General features: G+C 35.8%; 1 protein-coding gene across 1 annotated transcript in view; it reads left to right on the forward strand.

The window, feature by feature from the left end:
- The window catches only part of CNTNAP5 (contactin associated protein family member 5), a 974,910-nt gene extending 955,893 nt beyond the window's left edge, over positions 1–19,017 (forward strand). The window contains 1 exon segment of the mRNA XM_043992699.1: positions 11,645–19,017. Coding sequence (XP_043848634.1) covers positions 11,645–11,841 — 197 coding nt within the window. The 3' untranslated portion in view covers positions 11,842–19,017.
- Positions 19,018–20,039: the final 1,022 nt, after the last annotated feature.

The following is a 20,039-nucleotide window of genomic DNA, read 5'->3' on the forward strand; positions in this document are numbered from 1 at the left end:
CTAAGCAAAACAATTCCTTAAAAACTAGAATTGGCCAAATGAAAAAGGATGTACAAAAGCATACTGAGGAAAATAATGCCTTAAAAATTAAAATTGCGCAGATGGAAGCTAATGACACCATGAGACACCAATAATCCCTCAAGCAGAATAAAAAGACTGAAAAAACATAAGGAAATGTGAAATAACTCATTGGAAAGACAACTGACCTGGAAAATAGATCCAAGAGGGATAATCTAAGAATTGTTGGACAAAGGGGGCAGCTAGGTGGTGCAGTGGATAAACCACTGGCCCTGGATTCAGGAGGACCTGAGTTCAAATCCGACCTCAGACACTTGACACTTACTAGCTGTGTGACCCTGGGCAAGTCACTTAACCCCCATTGCCCTGCAAAAAAAAAAATAAATAAAAAAAAGAATTGTTGGACTACCTGAAAGCCATGATCAGAAGAAGAAGAGTAAGAGGGAGGAGGAGGAGGAGGAGGAGGAGGAGGAGGAGGAGGAGGAGGAGAAGGAGAAGGGGAAGAATCTAGACACCATATTCCAGGAAATTCAGGAATTATCAAGGAGAACTTCCCTGATATTATAGAATCAGAGGATAAAATCATCATTGAAAGAATCCACTGATCGCCTCCTGAAAGAGATCCCAAAAGAAGAACTCCAAGGAATATTGTAGCCAAATTCCAGAATTATCAAGTTAAGGAGAAAATACTTCAAGGAGCCAGAAAGAAACAATGTAAATATCATGGAGCCACAGACAGGATTACACAGGACCCAGAAGCTTCAACATTAAAGGAATACAAGGCTTGGAATATGATATTCCAGAAGGCAAAGGAGTTTGGATTACAACCAAGAATCAAATACCCAGCAAAACTGATCATTATCTTTCAAGGGAAAAGATGGATATTCAATGAAATAAGGGACTTCCAAGGTTTCCTGAAGAAAAGACAAGAATTGAACAGAAAATTTGATCGTCAAATACAAGGCTCAAGAGAAGTATAAAAAGGTAAATAGGGAGGAAAAGTTATTCAATAAGTTTAAACTGTTTATATCCCTAGGAGGGAAGATAATACTTTTAATTCTTGAGAAGTCTATCTCTATTAGGGTATAGCTTCTACAAAGACTTTGATGTGATGATATAAAGAAACTTAAGGGGCAGAATAAAAGGAGAATTGGGGAGGAGAGGGAAAGGAAGGTGAAATGGGGTTAATTACATTATATGAAATGACACGAAAAAACCTATTACAATAGAGGGAAAGAATGGAGGGGTGAGCATTGTTTCAAACTTACTCTCATGAGATTTGGTTCAAAGAGGGAATAACATATACACCCATTTGGATAAAGAAACTTAGCTTATTCTTTAAGAAAGTAAAAGGGTAAGGGTAAATGGCATTGATAGAAGGGAGGGCAGAAACAGGAGAGAAGGGGGAAAGAAAAGAAAGGCAGATTTCAGAAAAACCTGGGAAGGCTTAAGTGGACTGATGGAGAGTGAAGTAGGCAGAACCAGGAGAACATTGTACACAGTACCAGCAACATTGTGTGATTATCAACTGTGATTGACTTGGCTCTTCTCAGCAATGCAATGATCCAAGACAATAACAAAGAATTCATGATGGAAAATGTTCTCCACATCCAGAAAAAAAGAAGTGTGGATTCTCAATGCAGTTTGAACCATACTGTTTCTACATTTTTCTTTTTTTTTTTTCTTTCTTGAGGTTTTTGCCTTTTGTTCTGATTCTTCTTTCACAAGATGACTATTGCAGAACAATGTTTAATAAGATTGTACATATATAACCTACATCAGATTGCCTTCTGTCTTGGGGAGGGGGAGGGAAGGGAGAAAGAGAGGGAGAAAAATTTGAAACTAAAATCTTATGAAAACAAATGTTGAAAACTATCTTTACATGTAACTGGAAAATAATAAGATTTTTTTAAGTGAGGAAATTGAGGTTAAGTGACTTGCCCATGGTCACACAGCTAGTAATTGTTAAGTGTCTGAGGCCGGATTTGAACTCAGGTACTCCTGTCTCCAGGGCTGGTGCTCTATCCACTGTGCCACCTAGCTGCCCCACAAGATACTTTTATGGTAAAAAAAAAAATACTGACTTCATTAATATGCTCTCACTTTTGTTATTCCTCCACCCTTTTCCCTTGTCCTTTTCCTTTCCTATTCCTTATTCTAATAAGATACACCTCTATATGTAACTGTGTATATATTTTTTCTTCCCCTTTTAAACCAATTCCATTGTGAAGGAGGTTCAAGCATTGCCTGCCACGACCAAGGGGTTTTTGTAAGGATCGTTCCTACGTCCATTGTAAAAGATTTTGCTTGTTTGTCTCTTTTATGAGAAAAAAAAAGTCTCCATTCTAACTCTCTCCCTTCCCCCTTCTTTCAGTGCATCCCTTTTTCTCACGCTTTATTTTTTTTGAAGACCATTCCAACATAATTGACTTATACCCATGTTTGTGTCTATGTAAACTCCTTTTAGCTATTCTAGTAATGAGAAAGTTCTTAGGAGTTACATGTGTCACTTCCACATACAAGAATGGAAACATTTTAACATTATGATTTCTCTTTCAATTTTACCTTTCTATGATTTTCTAGAGTCTTGCATTTGAAAGTCAAATTTTCCATTCTGCTCTGGTCTTTTCATCAGGAATGTTTGAAAATCCTTTATATCATTAAATATCCATTTTTCCCCTAAAGGATCACACTCAGTTTTGCATGGTAGGTTATTCTTGATTGTGTTCCTAGCTTTTTTGCCTTTTAGATTATCATATTATAAGATCTATTTTTTTAACATGGAAGCTGCTAAAACTTGTATGATCCTAACTGAGTTTCCACAATCTGAATTATTTTTATGTAACTGGGTGAAGTATTATTTTTTACTGGGAAGCTCTCAAATTTAATTATGATATATGTAGGAATATTCATTTTGGAATATCTTTCAGGAATTGGTCAGTGGATTCTTTCAATTTCTATTTATCCTCTGATAATAAAATATCTGGTTTTCCTTGATGGTTTCTTGAAATATGATTCTAGGCTCTTTTTTAAAATCAGGAATTCCAGGTATTTAAATAATTCTTAAATTATCACTTCTAGATCTATTTTACAGTACAATTATTTCTTTTAATAATGATAAACATTTTGATTTAAAGTTTTGAGTCCTAAATTCTATCCCTCCTTCCCTTGCTTGTATCTCCCCTCTCTGGAGTGGTAAACAATCAGATAGAGTTTATAAAGTCAGTTATTTTTCCAATGAGATATTTCAGATTACCTTCTATTTTTTTCATTGTTTTGTATTTGTTTAATTTTTCCTTGAGGTCTCATACAGTTATTAAATTTCACCTGCTCAAATCAAATTTTTAAGGATTTATTTTATTCAGTAGGGCATCATACCTCTTTTTCCATGTGTCAAATTCTGCTTTAGAATTCTCCCAAGTGAGTTTTTATGCCTCTTTTACCATTTGGTCAACTGGCTTTGTTGATTTTGTATTTTTGGTAACCATGGTTAAGTGACTTGCCCCAGCTCACACAGTTATTAAGAGTCTGAGACCAGTTTTGAATTCAGATCTTCCTGTCTCCAGGGTCAGTGTTCTATTCACTGTGGCACCTAGTTGCCTTATTAATTCTCTCTTTCAGTCTCTCTCTCTCTCTCTCTCTCTCTCTCTCTCTCTCTCTCTCTCTCTCTCTCTCCCCCTCTCCTCTCCCCTCCCTCCCTCCTTCCTTCCTTCCCACTTTCTCATCACTCATTTCATTCCCCAGTTTTTTCTTCTAGGGCTCTTATCTTTTTCTCTAACTCTTTCAGGTAATCTTGTTGAGTTTTAGTACAATTAGCATTATTCTTTGAGGCTATTTTGGTAGCTGTTTTCACTTCATTGTCTTCTGAGTTTATGTCTTGATCTTCTGTGCCACTGTTGTAGATTTTCAGTCTAATTCTGTTTGCTTGCTATTTTCTCACCTCAGGTTAGCGAAGCACTGTTTAAAGCTTCAGGCTTTTTTGTGCTGCTTTTCCCAGAGCTACTTTTGGGGGCCTGCAGGTTTTTGGTGCTTCCAAGATGGTGTGATCTCAGCAGAAGTGTGGTCACTGTGCTCCTTGTCTGTCCTTTGGTATTTCCCATGGAAGGGATTCTGCTCACCTACAGTGGCAAGTGCTTGTGTTGCTCTTTGCTTTGGTACTGTGACCAGAGACCTGCTGTTTTGCAACTGACCACCAACATGGCTCTGAGCCTTGGAACTATGACTTAGGACTGAGTTACATAATAGGTTTTCCAAGTAGACCCAGCCTTACCCAATACCTGCAAAGTGTGCCCTGTAATCTCTTTCTAACCAGTTGTCTGACCCTCTTCCTGTCTCTGAGGTGAGAGCTCCTAAACCTGCTGCTGCTGCTGCAACTGAGCTCCAGACAAGAATCAATCCCTATGCCACTGAATACTGCCAAACTAAAGGTTTCTTAGGTGAGAAAATAAAATAAAACATGAAATTAAATTTGGAGAAGCAGAGTCAATAACAGGACATAGTGAGACATATTTTTAAGTTGTTTGGATGGGCATTCAGGATGGGCAGAGCCAAGATGGCTGAGGAAAGGCAGTAAGTTCTTGGAGTTCCCCACACAATCACACTAAAAACTTCCAAATAATGCCATAAAACAATTTCTGGAGCAGCAGAACACACAAAAGGACAACTTAGGTCAGCAGGAAAGGTCTGTTCTACCAGGGCAAGAATAAAGCACACCCCCAACCCTGTACACAGATTCAGCCCTAAGCCATACCACAGAATGAGACCTTGAAAGCCTCTGAATTAGCTGCAGCAGCGGGTTGTTCTGGAACTAAGGTCATGGTCTGGTGAGAGGGCTGAGTGCTTGGCCAGGGGAGATTACAGGGTTCTCTGCTGGAGCTGGGGAAGAACTTGGTTGTTTTGCCCATGCTGAGAACCAGGAAGCAGTTTTCATTGGCAGACCCAGGTGGGGGAGAGGCGCAGGATGGCTGGAGCTAGAAACCACAGTGAAACAGATTCTTTGGTTTTGGGTTAAAGAGCAAGTAGGCCTGGGGTTATTTACAGACCAGAGCACAGGCCAGGCAAGTGCAGAATGTGCCTCTCCTTAAGTAGTCATACCATGTAGGAACCCCTGAAGCTTGGGACAGTGTCCCACTTTAAGAATCAGTTAAAAATCAAGAAATAAGCTAGAAAAATGAACAGACAGAAAAACATAAGGGCCATAGAAAGTGGTTTTTTTTTTTGTTTGTTGGTTTTTTGGGGGGTTTTTTTGGTGAAAAGGAAGATCAAAATACACACTCAGAAGTAGAAAACAAAGTCAAAGCACTTACACTCAAAGCTTCCAAGAAATATAAGAACTGATCTCAGGGAAACATACGAAAACCTATAAGATGCAGCCACAGCAATGCTTAGGGGAAATTTTATATCTCTAAATGCTTAACATTAATAAAAAGAGAAAGAGGAGATGAATTAATTGGACACACAACTTAAAAAGCTAGAAAAAGAACAAATAAGAAATGCCAATTAGATACTAAACTAGAAATCCTGAAAATTAAAGAAATTAATAAAATTGAAAGCAAGAAAACTATAGAATTAATCAATAAAATTAAGAGCTGGTTTTGTGAGAAAACCAATAAAATAGATAAACATTTGTTTAATTTTATTAAAAAAATAGAAAGAAGAAAACCAAATGACCACTATGAAAAATAAAAGCAATGAAGTGGAAATTAAAGCAATAATTAGAAGCTATTTCTCCCAACTATATGCCAATAAATTTGACAATCTAAATGAAATGGATGAATATTTACAAAAAATACAAATTGTTCAGGTTAAGTGAAGAGGAAATATAATCCTTAAGTAAACCCATATTAGAAAAAGAAATTGAATAAGCTATTAATGAATTCCCTAAGAAAAAATCTCCAGGTCCAGATGGATTTACAGGTGAATTCTACCAAACATTTAAAGAACAATTAATTCTAATACTATACAAATTGTTTGGGAAAATATGTGAAGGAGTTCTACCAAATTCGTTTTATGACACAACTATGGTGGTGATGCCAAAACCAGGCAGAGAAAAAACAGAGAAAGAAAATTATAGACTGATTTCCCTAATGAATATTTATGCTAAAATCTTAAATAAGTTATTAGAAAGGAGATTACAGCACGTGATCACCATGATAATGCACTATGACCAGGTGGGATTAATATAAGTTATGCAAGGCTGGTACATTAGAAAAATTAACAACATAATCAACTGTATCAATAAGATAACTAACCAAAATCATATGAGTATCTCAAGAGATGCAGAGAAAGCTTTTGACAAAATAAAGCATTCATTCCTAATAAAAATACTAGAGATTATAGGAATAGGTGGAGATTTCCTTAAAATAATAAGCTGTATCTGCCTAAAACCATGAGCAAGCAAAATATATAGTGGAGATAAGTTAGAAGCCTTTCCAATAAGATCAAGGGTGAAACAGGGATGTCCATTATCACCCATATTATTTAATATTGCACTAGAAATGTTATCTTTAGCAATAACAGAAGAAAAAGGAATTAAAGGAATTAGAATAGGCAAGGAAGAAAAAAACTATCACTCTTTACAGATGATATGATGGTATACTTAGAGAATCCTAGAAAATCAACTCAAAAATGGCTTGAAACAATTAACAACTTTAGCAAAGTAGCAGGATACAAAATAAACCCACATAAATCATGAACATTTGAAATACATGACCAACAAAGCTCAGCAGCAAGAGATAGAAAGAGAAATTCCATGTAAAATAATGGTAGACAATATAAAATACTTGGGAGTCTGCTTGCCAAGACAAACCCAGGAACTCTATGAATACAATTACAAAACACTTTTCACACAAATCAGATCACATCTAAATAATTGGAAAAATATAAATTGCTCATGGATAGGCAAAGCTTATATAATAAAAATGATAATTCTACCTAAATTAAATATTCAGTGCCATACCAATAAGACAACCTAAAATTTACTTTATAGTGCTAGAAAAAATAATAAGAAAATTCATTTGAAAAAGCAAAAGGACAAGAATATCAAGAGGACTAATGAAAAAAAATGCAGAGGAAGGTGGGCTGGCCATACCATATCTGGAGCTTTACTATAAAGCGGCAGTCATCAAAACTGGTACTGGCTAAGAAAGAGTGGAGGATCAATGGAATAGGTTCGGCACAGAAAAAATAAATAGTAAATGACTTTAGTAATGTATTGTTTGATAAACCCAAAGACTTCAGCTTCTGGGATAGGAACTCAGTATTTGACAAAAACTGCTGGAAAAACTGGAAGATAGTATGGCAGAAATTAGGCATATACCAACATTTTAAACCTTATACTAAAAGAAGGTCAAAATGGGTACATGATTTAGACATAAAAGGTGATACCATAGGTAAATTAGGAGAGGAAGGAATAGTTTACCTCTCAGATCTTTGGAAAAGAGAACAGTTTTTGACCAAACAAGAGATAGAGAATAGTATGAAATACAAAATGGATGATTTTGATTACATTAAATTAAAAAGTTTTTATACAACCAGAAGCAATGCATCCAAAATTAGAAGGGAGGCAGAAAGCTGGGAAATAATTTTTATAGCCATTATTTCTGTAAAGGCCTCATATCTAAAATATATCAGGAACTAAATCAAATTTATAAGAATCCAAGTCATTCCCCAATTGAGAAATGGTCAAAGGATATGAACAGGAAGTTTTCTTATGAAGAAATCAAAGCTATCTATTCCCATATGAAAAAATCACTATTGATTAGAGAGATGCAAATGAAAACAACTCTGTGGTACCATCTGATACCTCTCAGATTGGCTAATATGACAAAAAAGGAAAATAATAAATGTTGGAGAAGCTGTGGAAAAATTGGAATACTAATGCATTGTTGGTGGGGTTGTGAACTGATCCAACCATTCTGTAGAGCAATTTGGAACTATGTCTAAAGGACTATAAAGCTGTGCATACACTTTGACCCAGTAATACCACTATTAGGTCTTTTTCCCAAAGAGATCATAAAAAAGGGAAAAGGACCCACATGTACAAAAATATTTATAAATGCTCTTTTTGTAGTGGCAAGGAATTAGAAATTGAGGGGATGCCCATCAATTGGGGAATGACTGAACAAGTTGTGGTATATGAATGCAATGCACTTCTATTGTGCTGTAAGGTGATGTTCAGGTGGATTTCAGAGAAACCTGGAAGGACTTACATGGACTGATGCTGAATGAGATGAGCAGAACCATGAGAACATTGTAGACAGTATTGACAACACTGTGCGTTGATCAACTGTGATAGACTTGACTCTTCTCAGCAATACAATGGTCCAAGATAGTTCTAAAGGACTCATGATGGAAAATGCTCTCCAAATCCAGAAAAAAGACCCATGGAATCTACATGCAGATTGAACCATACAATTTCTATTTTGTTTTGTTTTGTTTTGTTTGACATTTTTTCCTTTTTGCACTAATTCTTCTTTCACATAATGAGTAATGCAGAAATATGTTTAATATGATTGTGCATATATAACCTATATCAGATTTCTTGCTGTCTTGGGGAGGGGTGGAGGGAGGGGAGAGAGGGAGAAAAATTTGAAACTAGAAATCTGATAAAAACAAATGTTGATGACTATCTCTATGTGTAACTGAAAATAACATACTTTTATGGAAAAAAAGAATTGATCTCAGGCCATAGAAGTGCTCAAAATGGACTTTGAAGATAAGGTAAGAGAGGTAGAGATAAAAATGGAAAAAGAAATGAGATGTGATACAGGAAAGTCATGACAAAATGTCAACAGTTTGAAAAGACAAATGGAAAATCTCTTTGCAGAAAATAATTGCTTAAGAATTAGGGTTGAACAAATGAAGCTAATTACTTTATGAGAAATCAAGACAAATTGAAGCAAATCCAAATGAATAAAACATAGAGGGCAATTTGACATATACCCTTGGAAAAATAGCTGACCTGGAAAATATGTCCAGGGGAATTAATTTAAAAATTATTGGACTACCTGAAAACTATGACCAAAATAAGAGTTTAGACAGCATTTTCCAAGAGATTGTAAGGGAAAATTGCCCTGATATTCTAGAAGCAGAAGATAAAATAGAAATTGAAAGAATCCACTGATCACCTCCTGAAAGAGATCCTCCCCCCAAAAAAACCCCTACAGGAATATTATAGCCAAATTCCAGAGCTCCCTGGTCAAGGAGAAAATACTGCAAGCAGCCAGAAACAATTCAAGTACTGTGGAACAACAGTCAGGATTAAGACAAGATCTGACTGATTCTACATTAAGGTATCAGAGCACATGGAATTTTATATTCTGGAGGGCAAAGGAATTAGGATTAGTACCAAAAATCACCTATCAAAACTGAGTCTAGTCTTTCAGGGGGGAAAATGGGACTTCAGTGAAAAAGAAAACTTTCATGCATTTGTGATGAAAAGACCTGAACTTAGTAGAAAATATGACTTTCAAATACAAGAACCTAGAGAAGCATAAAAATGTAAACAGGAAAAAGAAATAATGAGGGAGGTTAAAAGGTTAAACTGTTTATAATACTACATGGGAAGATGCTACTTCTAACTCATAAGAACTTTATCAGTATTAGGGCAGCTGAAAGGAATAAATATGGACAAAGGGCACAGGTGAGAATTGATTGTGAAAGGATGATATCTGTAAAGCATTTGTTTTTTTGTTTATCAGCGTTTGGTATTTTTGTTTGTTTTGTTTTGGGTTTTTTTTTTTGTGTGTGTGTGTTTTTCAAGGCAGTCAGGGTTGGGTGGCATGCTCAGGGTCAAGCATCTAGTGAGTGTCTTCTGTCTGAGACAAGATTTGGGCTCAGGTCCTCCTGTGTCCAGGGAGTGTGCTTTGTCCACTTTGTCACCTAGCTGCCCCATAATGACATTTAAAAAAAATAAAATTAAAGGTGTGAGTGGATTGCAATGGGAGAAAGGGAAAGGGAGATTTGGAATGGAGTAAAGTATCTCACATAAAAGAAGCAAGAAAAAGCTTATGGAGTGGAGGGGAAGATAGGGGAGGAGTGGGGGAATGAATGAGCCTTACTCTCATCAGAATTGGCTCAAAGAGGGAATAACATGCACACTCAAGTTGGTATAATAATATATCTTGCCCTATGGGTTAGTGGAAGGAGAAGGGGATAAGGGGAGAGCAGTAAAGAAAGGGAAGACTGTTTGGGGGAGGGGCAGTCAGAAGCAAAACACTTTTGAGGAGGGGAAGGGTAAAAGAAGATAGAAATAATGTAAATATGCGGAGTGAGTAGGATGGAGGGAAACAAAGTTAGCAATAGTAACTGGGAAAACAAATTTGAAACAGAGGCAATAGCAATGTAAGATGACAATGATGATGATGATGATGGTGGTGGTGGTACTTTGCTGGGCTATTGTGAAGAAAATTCTTTGTCAGGTAAAAGGTACTATATAAATGTTAGCTATTATTGTCATTGCAATAATCAATCTCATGGGTGTTCTATAAGAAAATCTCCCTTTAAAGTACTATATAACTATAGTTTAGTATAAATTGAGGAGGATGCTATCAGAAAAACCTACATGAACTGGTGCACAGTGAAATGCACTGTATACAAAATAAAAGCAATGTTGTAAGATGAACTACTGTGAATGACTAAGTTATTTTCAGCAATGCAATGATCCAAGACAACTCTGAAGGACTTATACAAAGTCCATTCCATCTACAGAGAAAGAACTGATGGTATCTGAATACAGATGGAAGGATATTTTCTTGTTTGTGTCAGTTCCTTTTTCTAAAGTTTTGTCTGCTATGTTTTGCATGACTTCACATGTATAACATATTGAATTTCTTGAGTTCTTAAGAGGGGCATAGGGAGGAAAGAAGAGAACACAAAGTTTGGAACACAAAGTTTTTTAAAAAATGATGTTACAAATTGTTTTTACACGTAAGGCAGGGAAAATTCTAAATTAATTAGTTAATTAAAGTTTTTGGACAGGCATGTTGGAAGAGATCATCAGGGTGGCTACCCCTAATCTGCCATCTTACAATGTCTTCTTAATGCCTACTAAATTATGTTAGAATATCAGAGCCTGCTATTCAAGACCTTCTATGTTCCAGGACCAAAATATATTTTTTTCTAGAATTTCTCCCACAACTCCCCTGAACGCAAAAGTAAAGTGGTTTACTATTGATACTCTAAATATACTTTTAAAAAATTTTCTACCTCCTTGCCTTTATTTGACTTTAATTTCTTCTTCCCCCATTCCCATATTCACTGGCTAATGCCCTATGTACACTTTAAACACTAAATCAAATGCTCAGTTCTTCATGAAACTTTCCTTCATCCCTTAGCTGGATCCTCATTGGATGATGAGGAGGAGTTGGGATATGATTGAATCACCTATTTAGAGCTAGAAGTCTCTGAAGAGGGACTCTTAAAGCAACATTAACTTTGACACCTAAACTAAGGCCCAGAGAGGTTAAATGACTGCCCAAGTTCACAAACACAAAATAACAAAGCTTGTACTGGAAACCAAGTCATCTGAATGTATTTTTTTACTGCCCTGTGATCCTTCAAACTCTCTGTTTCATGGATAACGTAATGATTATTTTGTTTTGTTTTTCTCTCCCGATTTTTCTAGGTGTAATAGCAGTTGTGATATTCATCATCTTCTGCATCATTGGTATCATGACTCGATTTCTTTACCAACATAAACACTCACATCGAACTAACCAGATGAAGGAGAAAGAATACCCAGAAAATTTGGACAATTCCTTTAGAAATGACATTGACTTGCAGAACACAGTAAGCGAGTGTAAACGGGAGTATTTCATCTAATGGACGAAATGGTCCCCACACATTCTTTTTTCCCCTTTCGCTTTTCTACTTCTTCCTTATTTCTTTCCCTTTTTCTTTTGAGAAGACTCTACCTTTCCTCTCGCCCCAACCCTAAGAGACTCCCAACCATTATTACACCACCTCCTCAGCACAAGCCTGTCCTGGTGACAACGACCACTCAAAAGACCTGCTGTACTACTTTAGATCGAATAAGAGCCACATGTGTGCATGGTTGCCTATTGAGTTTTTCTATTTCCACCGTTTCTGAAGTACTTTCTTATGTTCCACAGCTAGCTGCTCAGTCTCACAGATCTGCATCTACACTATGTGGTTAATGATGCAGGAATTCATTTAGAAACCTCTTCCTGACCACCACCACCCCCGCCCCATGCTTCCATTTGTGGAATAGAGACATGACAGAAATCCTGGATTCCTGATTTGTTTCAGTGGCACCTTAAAAGGTCCAAGAAAGATTTTTGTTGTTGTTGTTGTTGTTGTTGTTAACGTAACATAGGCAGCTCCTTTCCAAATTCCCTCCCCTTTCTACTGTAACTTTTAGGCTTGAATTTGCAAATATAGGATTACTGATAGTACCAACAGGCACAAAGAAATTAATGTGCACCTCACTCAACACCCTTTTATGGGGTTGATCATTTAGCACAGTATACATAGCATAAATCTAGATGAAGCATGGGGGGAATAGCTTAAAATAAAAGGGAAAAATAAAAGAAAGCAGCAAAAATTAGATTTTCTGTAACTTCACTGATGCCTCTTTTCAATTTTATATGAAATGTTAGCTAGGCCACTGCCTACTGATGTCAGAGGTCCAAGAATTGATATCATAAGAAAATCCAGGTAATTTTTTTAAATACTCAGCATCATGAAGCAGTATATACCCTCATTACATAAAACTTGAAGAGCTGCATGAAAGAAAATAAATAATAAAGACTGGAGTAAAACAAGGGTTAAATTGCATTAACCATTTTGGTTAGATAGATTCAATTGCATTTAAAACTTCCACTTGATCTGACCACTTTCAAAATACCATATATAATTAGATGAGTTGGTTATGTTGGCATCCTTGGGGAAGTACAGATTGGAAATCTTGCTTAGTGCTTTTCATATGAGTACAGATGTATATACCCCTTAAATATATATTGTTTCTTCTTTTGTCACAAAGTCTGAAAGAAAGCCCTGTGTGTAAATCAGATGTTGGAGTCTCCAGAAGAGGCAGTTATTTGTTCTCATATTAGTGACGTTGAAAAAAACACATGTACCATTTTGCCCCTTGACCAACATGGAGAAAAGGAAAGGAGGGAGTGGGGGGGATCTCGCCACAAAATACTAATGGAATAATCCGCAGATGTGGATGGCATTTACTGATTCTGTTTACAAGACAAACTTGATTTTTTCAAATAATTAAAGCTTTGCTGCTTCTAGGTCCTGACAGTTAGCAGAAGCTCCATCTTGTTCTCAGTGTTTATATTACATTTGATTATTTAACACTCTCTTTGCGTGACAGGATTCCCAATGTTGAGCTCATTAGCTCCATTCGTTTGAGAATTCTTTTTGCTTTTGGTGGCTGAAGTCATCAGAAAATCATCTGTCTTAAATTTGTTTTTTTCTGCTTTGGGGCCTTATGCTAAATAATAAGATTGTTCCTCATTTTCCAATGTCTATGAACATCTCTATCCCCTCTGTGTTTTCATTATGTCTTTTTTTAATAGTATATATTTTTAAGTGATTCTAATAAGGATATAAAATTTCTTTATGAACTTATGTGACTTTAATAAACAGAAAGCAATTTTAATTGTATATCTTCCCCATCTACCAACCCCCACGGATTGTCAGTTTTGAAATTCCTAATTCTAAAAATGTAGCATAAATCAGTTTTCTGCTATGCTTCATACTCTTCCTTTCCTGAAATAAAAGACAGAAATAAAGAGTAGGAAGAGTAGCCTGAAGCATCTCCAATAATGAAATGGAAGAAAAGGAAGTGTGTGAGTAATAAAGCTGGATTCCTTCATTATTCAAGCTTCTGAAAGAGGAGGCTCCTTTTTTTTTTTTTTTTTTTTTGCTGACAGCTCAGATGGTAAAAAAAATTAAAGTCCCACAAATGCCAAAGCAGAGCAATTTAATTTTCTCACCTATTTCTGTATGTTTTTAGCAAGCTATAGAGATTGAACACCAACATGATTATATCACTAGCAACATATATACCTGTGCTTGTATACATCACTGTATCTTCAGACATTTAAGATATGTACATCATAAATATCCTGGCTTAAGGAGAGGTTCATGCATGCAACACAATCACTATATCACTCATGTCAGGTGAGACTCAGGGCAAAATTAAGTTTGTTAGTAGAGTACTTGAGAGCTTATTGATGTAATTCTGGAGAACTGTGTGTCTTTCAGTGGATTTAATTGAATAGCAAATAAGTAAACCATGCCCTTTAAAGTCAAATGGGAATTATGGTGGTAAGAGGTGAGCACTGATTCACCCCTGTCCTTTCTCTTTGAAAAGATATATCCCTGGTTTTTCATGAAGTTGTTATAGTTCAAGACTGTTATATCCCTTGGGTAATTAAACACTTTATCTAGAAACATGTACAATCTGTACAATCCCATATAATCCTATATTTATCCCATTCTTCCCTCTTGTCCAATAGATGGGTTTCCTAATTGTGTAATGAGGTTCTATGAGTCACCTCAGCCTTCTGTTTAGACCCTTAGTACATAGAAATCAATTTTTATAAAAATGGGAAATATTGTAATTTTACAGCAAAACCAAAAAAAAAAGACAATTAAAAAACCTTGTATAATTTTCCATTTAACCTCTATCACTGTTCTTATTCCCTCCAAATAAAATGTCCTATTTTCTTAGTCCATAAGAAGTTGGAGTGTACTTGCTTACCATAGGAGTATTTTTAATACTCACTGTACCATACATCATTCACTCAGGTAATACTTCATATACTTACTATGAGAGTCCCATCTAAAATAAAGTAAATGGGCCTTTTTCAAAAGCCTATTGTGAAAATAGATGCCTGTATTCTTTATCACATATATTTTGGACATTTACTTTGGGGGAAACTGCTTCACGAATTATATCCCCATCTATTTTTTAGAGGTAAAAAGAAGGTAACCCAACAACTCCTTCCTTTTTCCAATATCAGATCTACTACTCCATACCCACAATTAGCATCAGGGCAAAAATAAAACAAAATAAACCAGTTAAGTATCATACCTGAGGTCTATTACTACATATACAATTCTTACTGAAGATTTAGGGTGTTGTTTTTTTTCCTTCATTAATACAAGTTGGTCACTTGTTACGCTAGTTAACCCACTTCTCATCTCATAATCATCTATTCTAGGCAATTGATTCTTTATCTATGAATACAACTTCTTGGAGAGATCCACTGACAAACCATATAACAGATCAAATCAGTATGAACAGTTAGTCCGGATGATTCATGCATCAATAGAATGCTTTGCAGTCTGAATTATTCTGTTTTCTCTGCTTTTGCCTGGGCATATAACAAATTGTGGAAGTCATTACATGATGCTCCAAAATGCTCCTGTTATAAGCCTGAACTTATGCAACTGAACATCAAACTGAAGTCTTGGGAACAGTGTTTTGGATACCACGTCCTCCTCTCTGACCTCCTTTCCTCCCACCTGCATAAATTTCCATCGATGCATAATACTTTTCAGAACTTATAACCCCTTTGTTCTCTCTTCAGTATGGAGTTCTCTTTTCTGCTAATGCAGTACAATTTCTATTTTTGTTATTTTCCTGGCCTTTTACAAATGTTGCTGCAATGGCAACAAAGGCCTGAAACATAGATGGAATGAGCTTGATTCATTTCCTAATTTAGTCTTCCACCATCATGCCCTCCACCCCTCAATAGAAGACTAAATTGAGAGAGTCTTTGAGCACAATGTGGATAATACTCTTTAGTAACAGAGGACTAATAAGTGTTCTTAGTAGTAACTGTTTTTTTTTTTTTTCCAAGTGAAGTTTCACAAAATAAGGTAACATCCAGAAAGAGTCCCTTTCCATCCAGCAGTCAACTGGTATCCTGCCTTGGAAGCTGTACATTTTTCAATGAAAGAGAACATGCACGAAAGGCCTGTTTATTATATAGGATGACAGACAAAAGGCTACATGGGTTCATGCTCTGATTTTCCTCACAAAAAGCTTGACAGTTTGACCTCTGTCAATCCTGCTTTTCAATGAATGTCCTTTTATTAAGATAAATCCAAATAATAGCCCTGGCTAACTAAGGAACATTTGGACAATACATTTTTCTGTCACTTTCATTAGATAAAAGTATAGGATTTTATTCCTCTGTCTTTGTTGTCTTCCACAGGTGACTTTTAGATCCTTCCCCCACTGGAAAAAAAGGCTTTAAAAAAGATTATTAAATAATGACGAATAAAAGGAATCATGGGGTATCTGAATATCTGAATAAGCAACTGAGTGCTGGTTCAGGTTTTTCATGCAGTTTGGCGATATTTTCCTTTGAAATGACAAGTAGTATAATTGAATTATTTCCAAAAGCTGTTATTAGTCCCCACCCCATTAGGCAAACACACTTACTTTCACATTCAGGCTTAAAGTTTTTTTTTTCTTTTTTTCTCTGGTTCTCATTTTTGATATTACTAAATTGAATTAGTTGAATGTACTGGGGAGAAGATAAAATCAAAAAAAAGAAGAAAAGAAAAGGCTTGTTAAGTTTTTTTCAAAAAATATAGCACTTTTTTTTTTTTTTTACTTTTTAGTACAGGAAATTTGAGATCACCTTAAACACGCACACACACACACACACACACACACACATATACGTATATGTATATGTATGTATTCCAAATATATAGGACTGGCCCTATATGTGTTAGGCATTTAAATGAAATTACATTGTTTTATTTGTATATACACACAAATTATTCATTCATTCATTTATTTATCTATTTGTTTATTTATTTATTTTTAAGATTTGAAGTGATTCCTATTCCTGGTGACCTAAACTTTGAACAATTTGCCAGGTTTCTTGGTTATCCTGTATGCGAATAAAGTTTGAAAATCCAATTTTTTTAAAATTTTTGTGATTTTCTTTCACTCTTTCTTTCTCTTTCTTCCTTCCTTCCTTTCTGTTTTTCTTTCATTTCTTATCTTTTTCTTCCTTCCCCTCCTTTTTCCCCCATTAAGATACTCTGAGGAGAAACAAAAGCACACTTTTCAGTGAAAATATTGTACTTTGTAATCTAGTTGTTTGTCTTTTGTAATGTTTAGAGTCTACAAATGGCTGAGCAGATCCAAGTAAGGATTAAGGCAACTACTTAGACACATCAGACATATTTCTTGACTACTTGGGCTAGTGTTGGAAGGATCAGACATGAACAGGGCTATCCTTCTATCATGCTAGTGATAGCTATTCTCATTACAAAATGCCCCATGCATTGGGGAGTGTCTGTAGTCCCTTAGAACCATCATATAATATCTTAGTAAACACCAAGGGCTTTGCATGGGGAATTATTTATTCACCTCTGCATGACATTCTTAGAATCCAACCCCAGCCATCCTTCTGCTATATGTCAGCTAAATGCTTTATTTAGTCAAGTTAGCTGCTGTTACATAAGATCCTTGTCATGTAAAGTATCTAAATTGAAGTCCATCTTTACCAAAGTTAACTATAAATGAAATTTTATTGTTTTGTGTTTGCTAAATTGGACATCCTTCACAGTTTATTTCCTGGACTTATTGTACTGAATCTGAAAAATCTTTCCATATTCAGTGTTTTTTCAGGGCCAATTCAGTGTGATAATTTCTCCCTTTCTATGGTGCTGCTATCTCTAGTAGCATAGAGATGATGATATGTTAGTTTTCCTCTTTAAGGATAGTCTTCCCTACTATAATTAAGTAAGGGATGGGTATGAAAGGGATGTTTTTTGTATTTGTTTTTTTAGTAATGGTGATGGATTTGCATTCATCTGTTCAAACTCTATCACCCAGTTCTTTTAGGGAACCAGGGTACACATTGGCCCAATGGCCAAAAAGGATTGTGGTATAGCCTTCATATACCGATTAAAGTGGAAATAAACTATATTATAAGGGAATTGAGCCCATGACCTTGTCCTTCTTATTACAATGCTCTAACAAGGCCTATACTCTAACTTTATAATCAGAGAGGGAGAATTGGGAAGAAAAAGAAAGACATGCAGTATGCAACATAAGCATCACATTATATTTGCTGGCACCTCACATGAATGTGGTCCTTTTTGATATATCTTTAAGGGATACTAAGGCTAATTGAGTTTTCTTTGTCATACATGTTGACAAGAAAAATCTCCTTTGAAAGTTTTAAGTAAAATATTAACACAATCTCTTCCCTCTAAATGACAGCAGAGTCTCAACTTGTATAACCTCATTCTGCCTCAAAACCGCTTTCAGGGAAACAGTAAACCTCACTCAGAGTGACTAAACAAGGGTGCAGGGATGGCTTCCTTATTTACTGAGGTATCATATTGAGGAATATTTTCATTATGGATCTGGGGTCACTATCTCCATATGATTCTTTTGCCTAGTGAACCTGGTTGAATTCTCTAGTTCTCAGTCCCTAGATTAGGTACCCATGTTTTTATCAGGTACAGGTGTTGATAACCTCCAAAGAAACATTGCCTTATCAGATGAGGTGTGAACAAGAAATCCTCACTGTGAAAATGACATTTTTTTTTGTCAGGGAGTTATCTCCAGAATCATGTAGGATCACTTGACTTCTAGGAACTAGAGAAGAAAAGTCACTTTCGATTAGTGAGGAAGAAAGAAGAAAATGAAGATAAAAAGTCTCAGTTACAGTAAAAATGAATAAATATAAATGAATTGATGAATAAATAAATCCATTTCACCTCTCCTTGTACCCTTCCCCAAGTTCTTTGTGAAGGTCTAGATTTTATTTCCACTGTCTGATTTAAAAAAAAAAAGTCCCAAGGGATGTTGCCTCAATCTGAGTCAGTTTTGTAGACCATGTAACATGTCTTAATACACTGTATGGGGAAAAACGTTAGCCTTCGCTTCTTTTGTTTTCTATGGTTATTGTTGTACAGGAGAAAGACTTAAACTGTAAATAATGTATATTTAATAAAGAGAGACTTTTGTATGATTTTGTGTGGAAGACAACTGTGTCCTGCTGTGTTTTCTTAGGTTAATGCACAGCCAAGCTATTAATCCCATGGCTCTCATTTTCATTCCTTTAGACCATTAACTCCCAGACAACATGACCTATTGGGCTGCTGGTAAAACATGAAACTCCCACTCGTTGAGTTTATTGATTTCAAACATGGCTAAAAGTGCTGTCACAAGATTTCTCATCACTTGGCTGATTAATCTTGGTCTGGAGCACCTGCTTCCCAATGTGTCAGTTTGATAAAAAAAAAAAAAGAGTCTGCTTATGCTCTCTTGTGTTGTCCTGATTACATAACTCATCTCATAACTCTAATGCCTTTTCTAAATGACCTTCTGGGCTCATGTGCATATTAGTTTCCTTTCAGACTCTATCTCTCCTGGTCTTTAACACATGACCCTGCTTTCAACCTGACAATATGGATTTAGAGAGAAAATGAGTTCAAATGATTTAAATATTATTCAATTCAACTCCTTTATATTGGATCCCTACTGGGTACCATCCGAGTCTCAGGCACTGTAGAGAATGCAGTGAGAACTTAGTTTCCATTCCCAACTCTGCCACTGACTGTGTTACTTTGGGCTTAATCTCTCTGGGCTTCGATTTCCTTTTTCGTTCTTTTTTGTTTTAAAGAGTTGTGGTATACCAAGGGATCTCTAAGATTCCTTTCCAACCTATGACTACTTGATCCTCTGGTGTAGGAGAAATAACATATGATGTCGAGTATGGTCACATTGATAGTAGTTCCAGTGCTATCACTAACTAGGCATGTGACCTTGAGTGAGTAAAGTAACTTTGCCTCTTCAGGCCTTAGTTTCCTCATATGTAAAGTAGAGTTTAGTTATATGATCTCTAAGGGACTTTTCAACACAATTCATTACATGATGCTGCATAGAAATCTCTACCTCTTCAGGTGCTTAAAATCCTTTGGAGAGACATAAAAAAATACAAGAGTATCCATGACAGGGTATAATTAAATGCTAAGGTGAATATACCCAACTTTACACA

The sequence above is a fragment of the Dromiciops gliroides genome, chromosome 3 (genome assembly GCF_019393635.1).
Source record: "Dromiciops gliroides isolate mDroGli1 chromosome 3, mDroGli1.pri, whole genome shotgun sequence".
NCBI classification, from domain to species: Eukaryota; Metazoa; Chordata; class Mammalia; order Microbiotheria; family Microbiotheriidae; genus Dromiciops; species Dromiciops gliroides.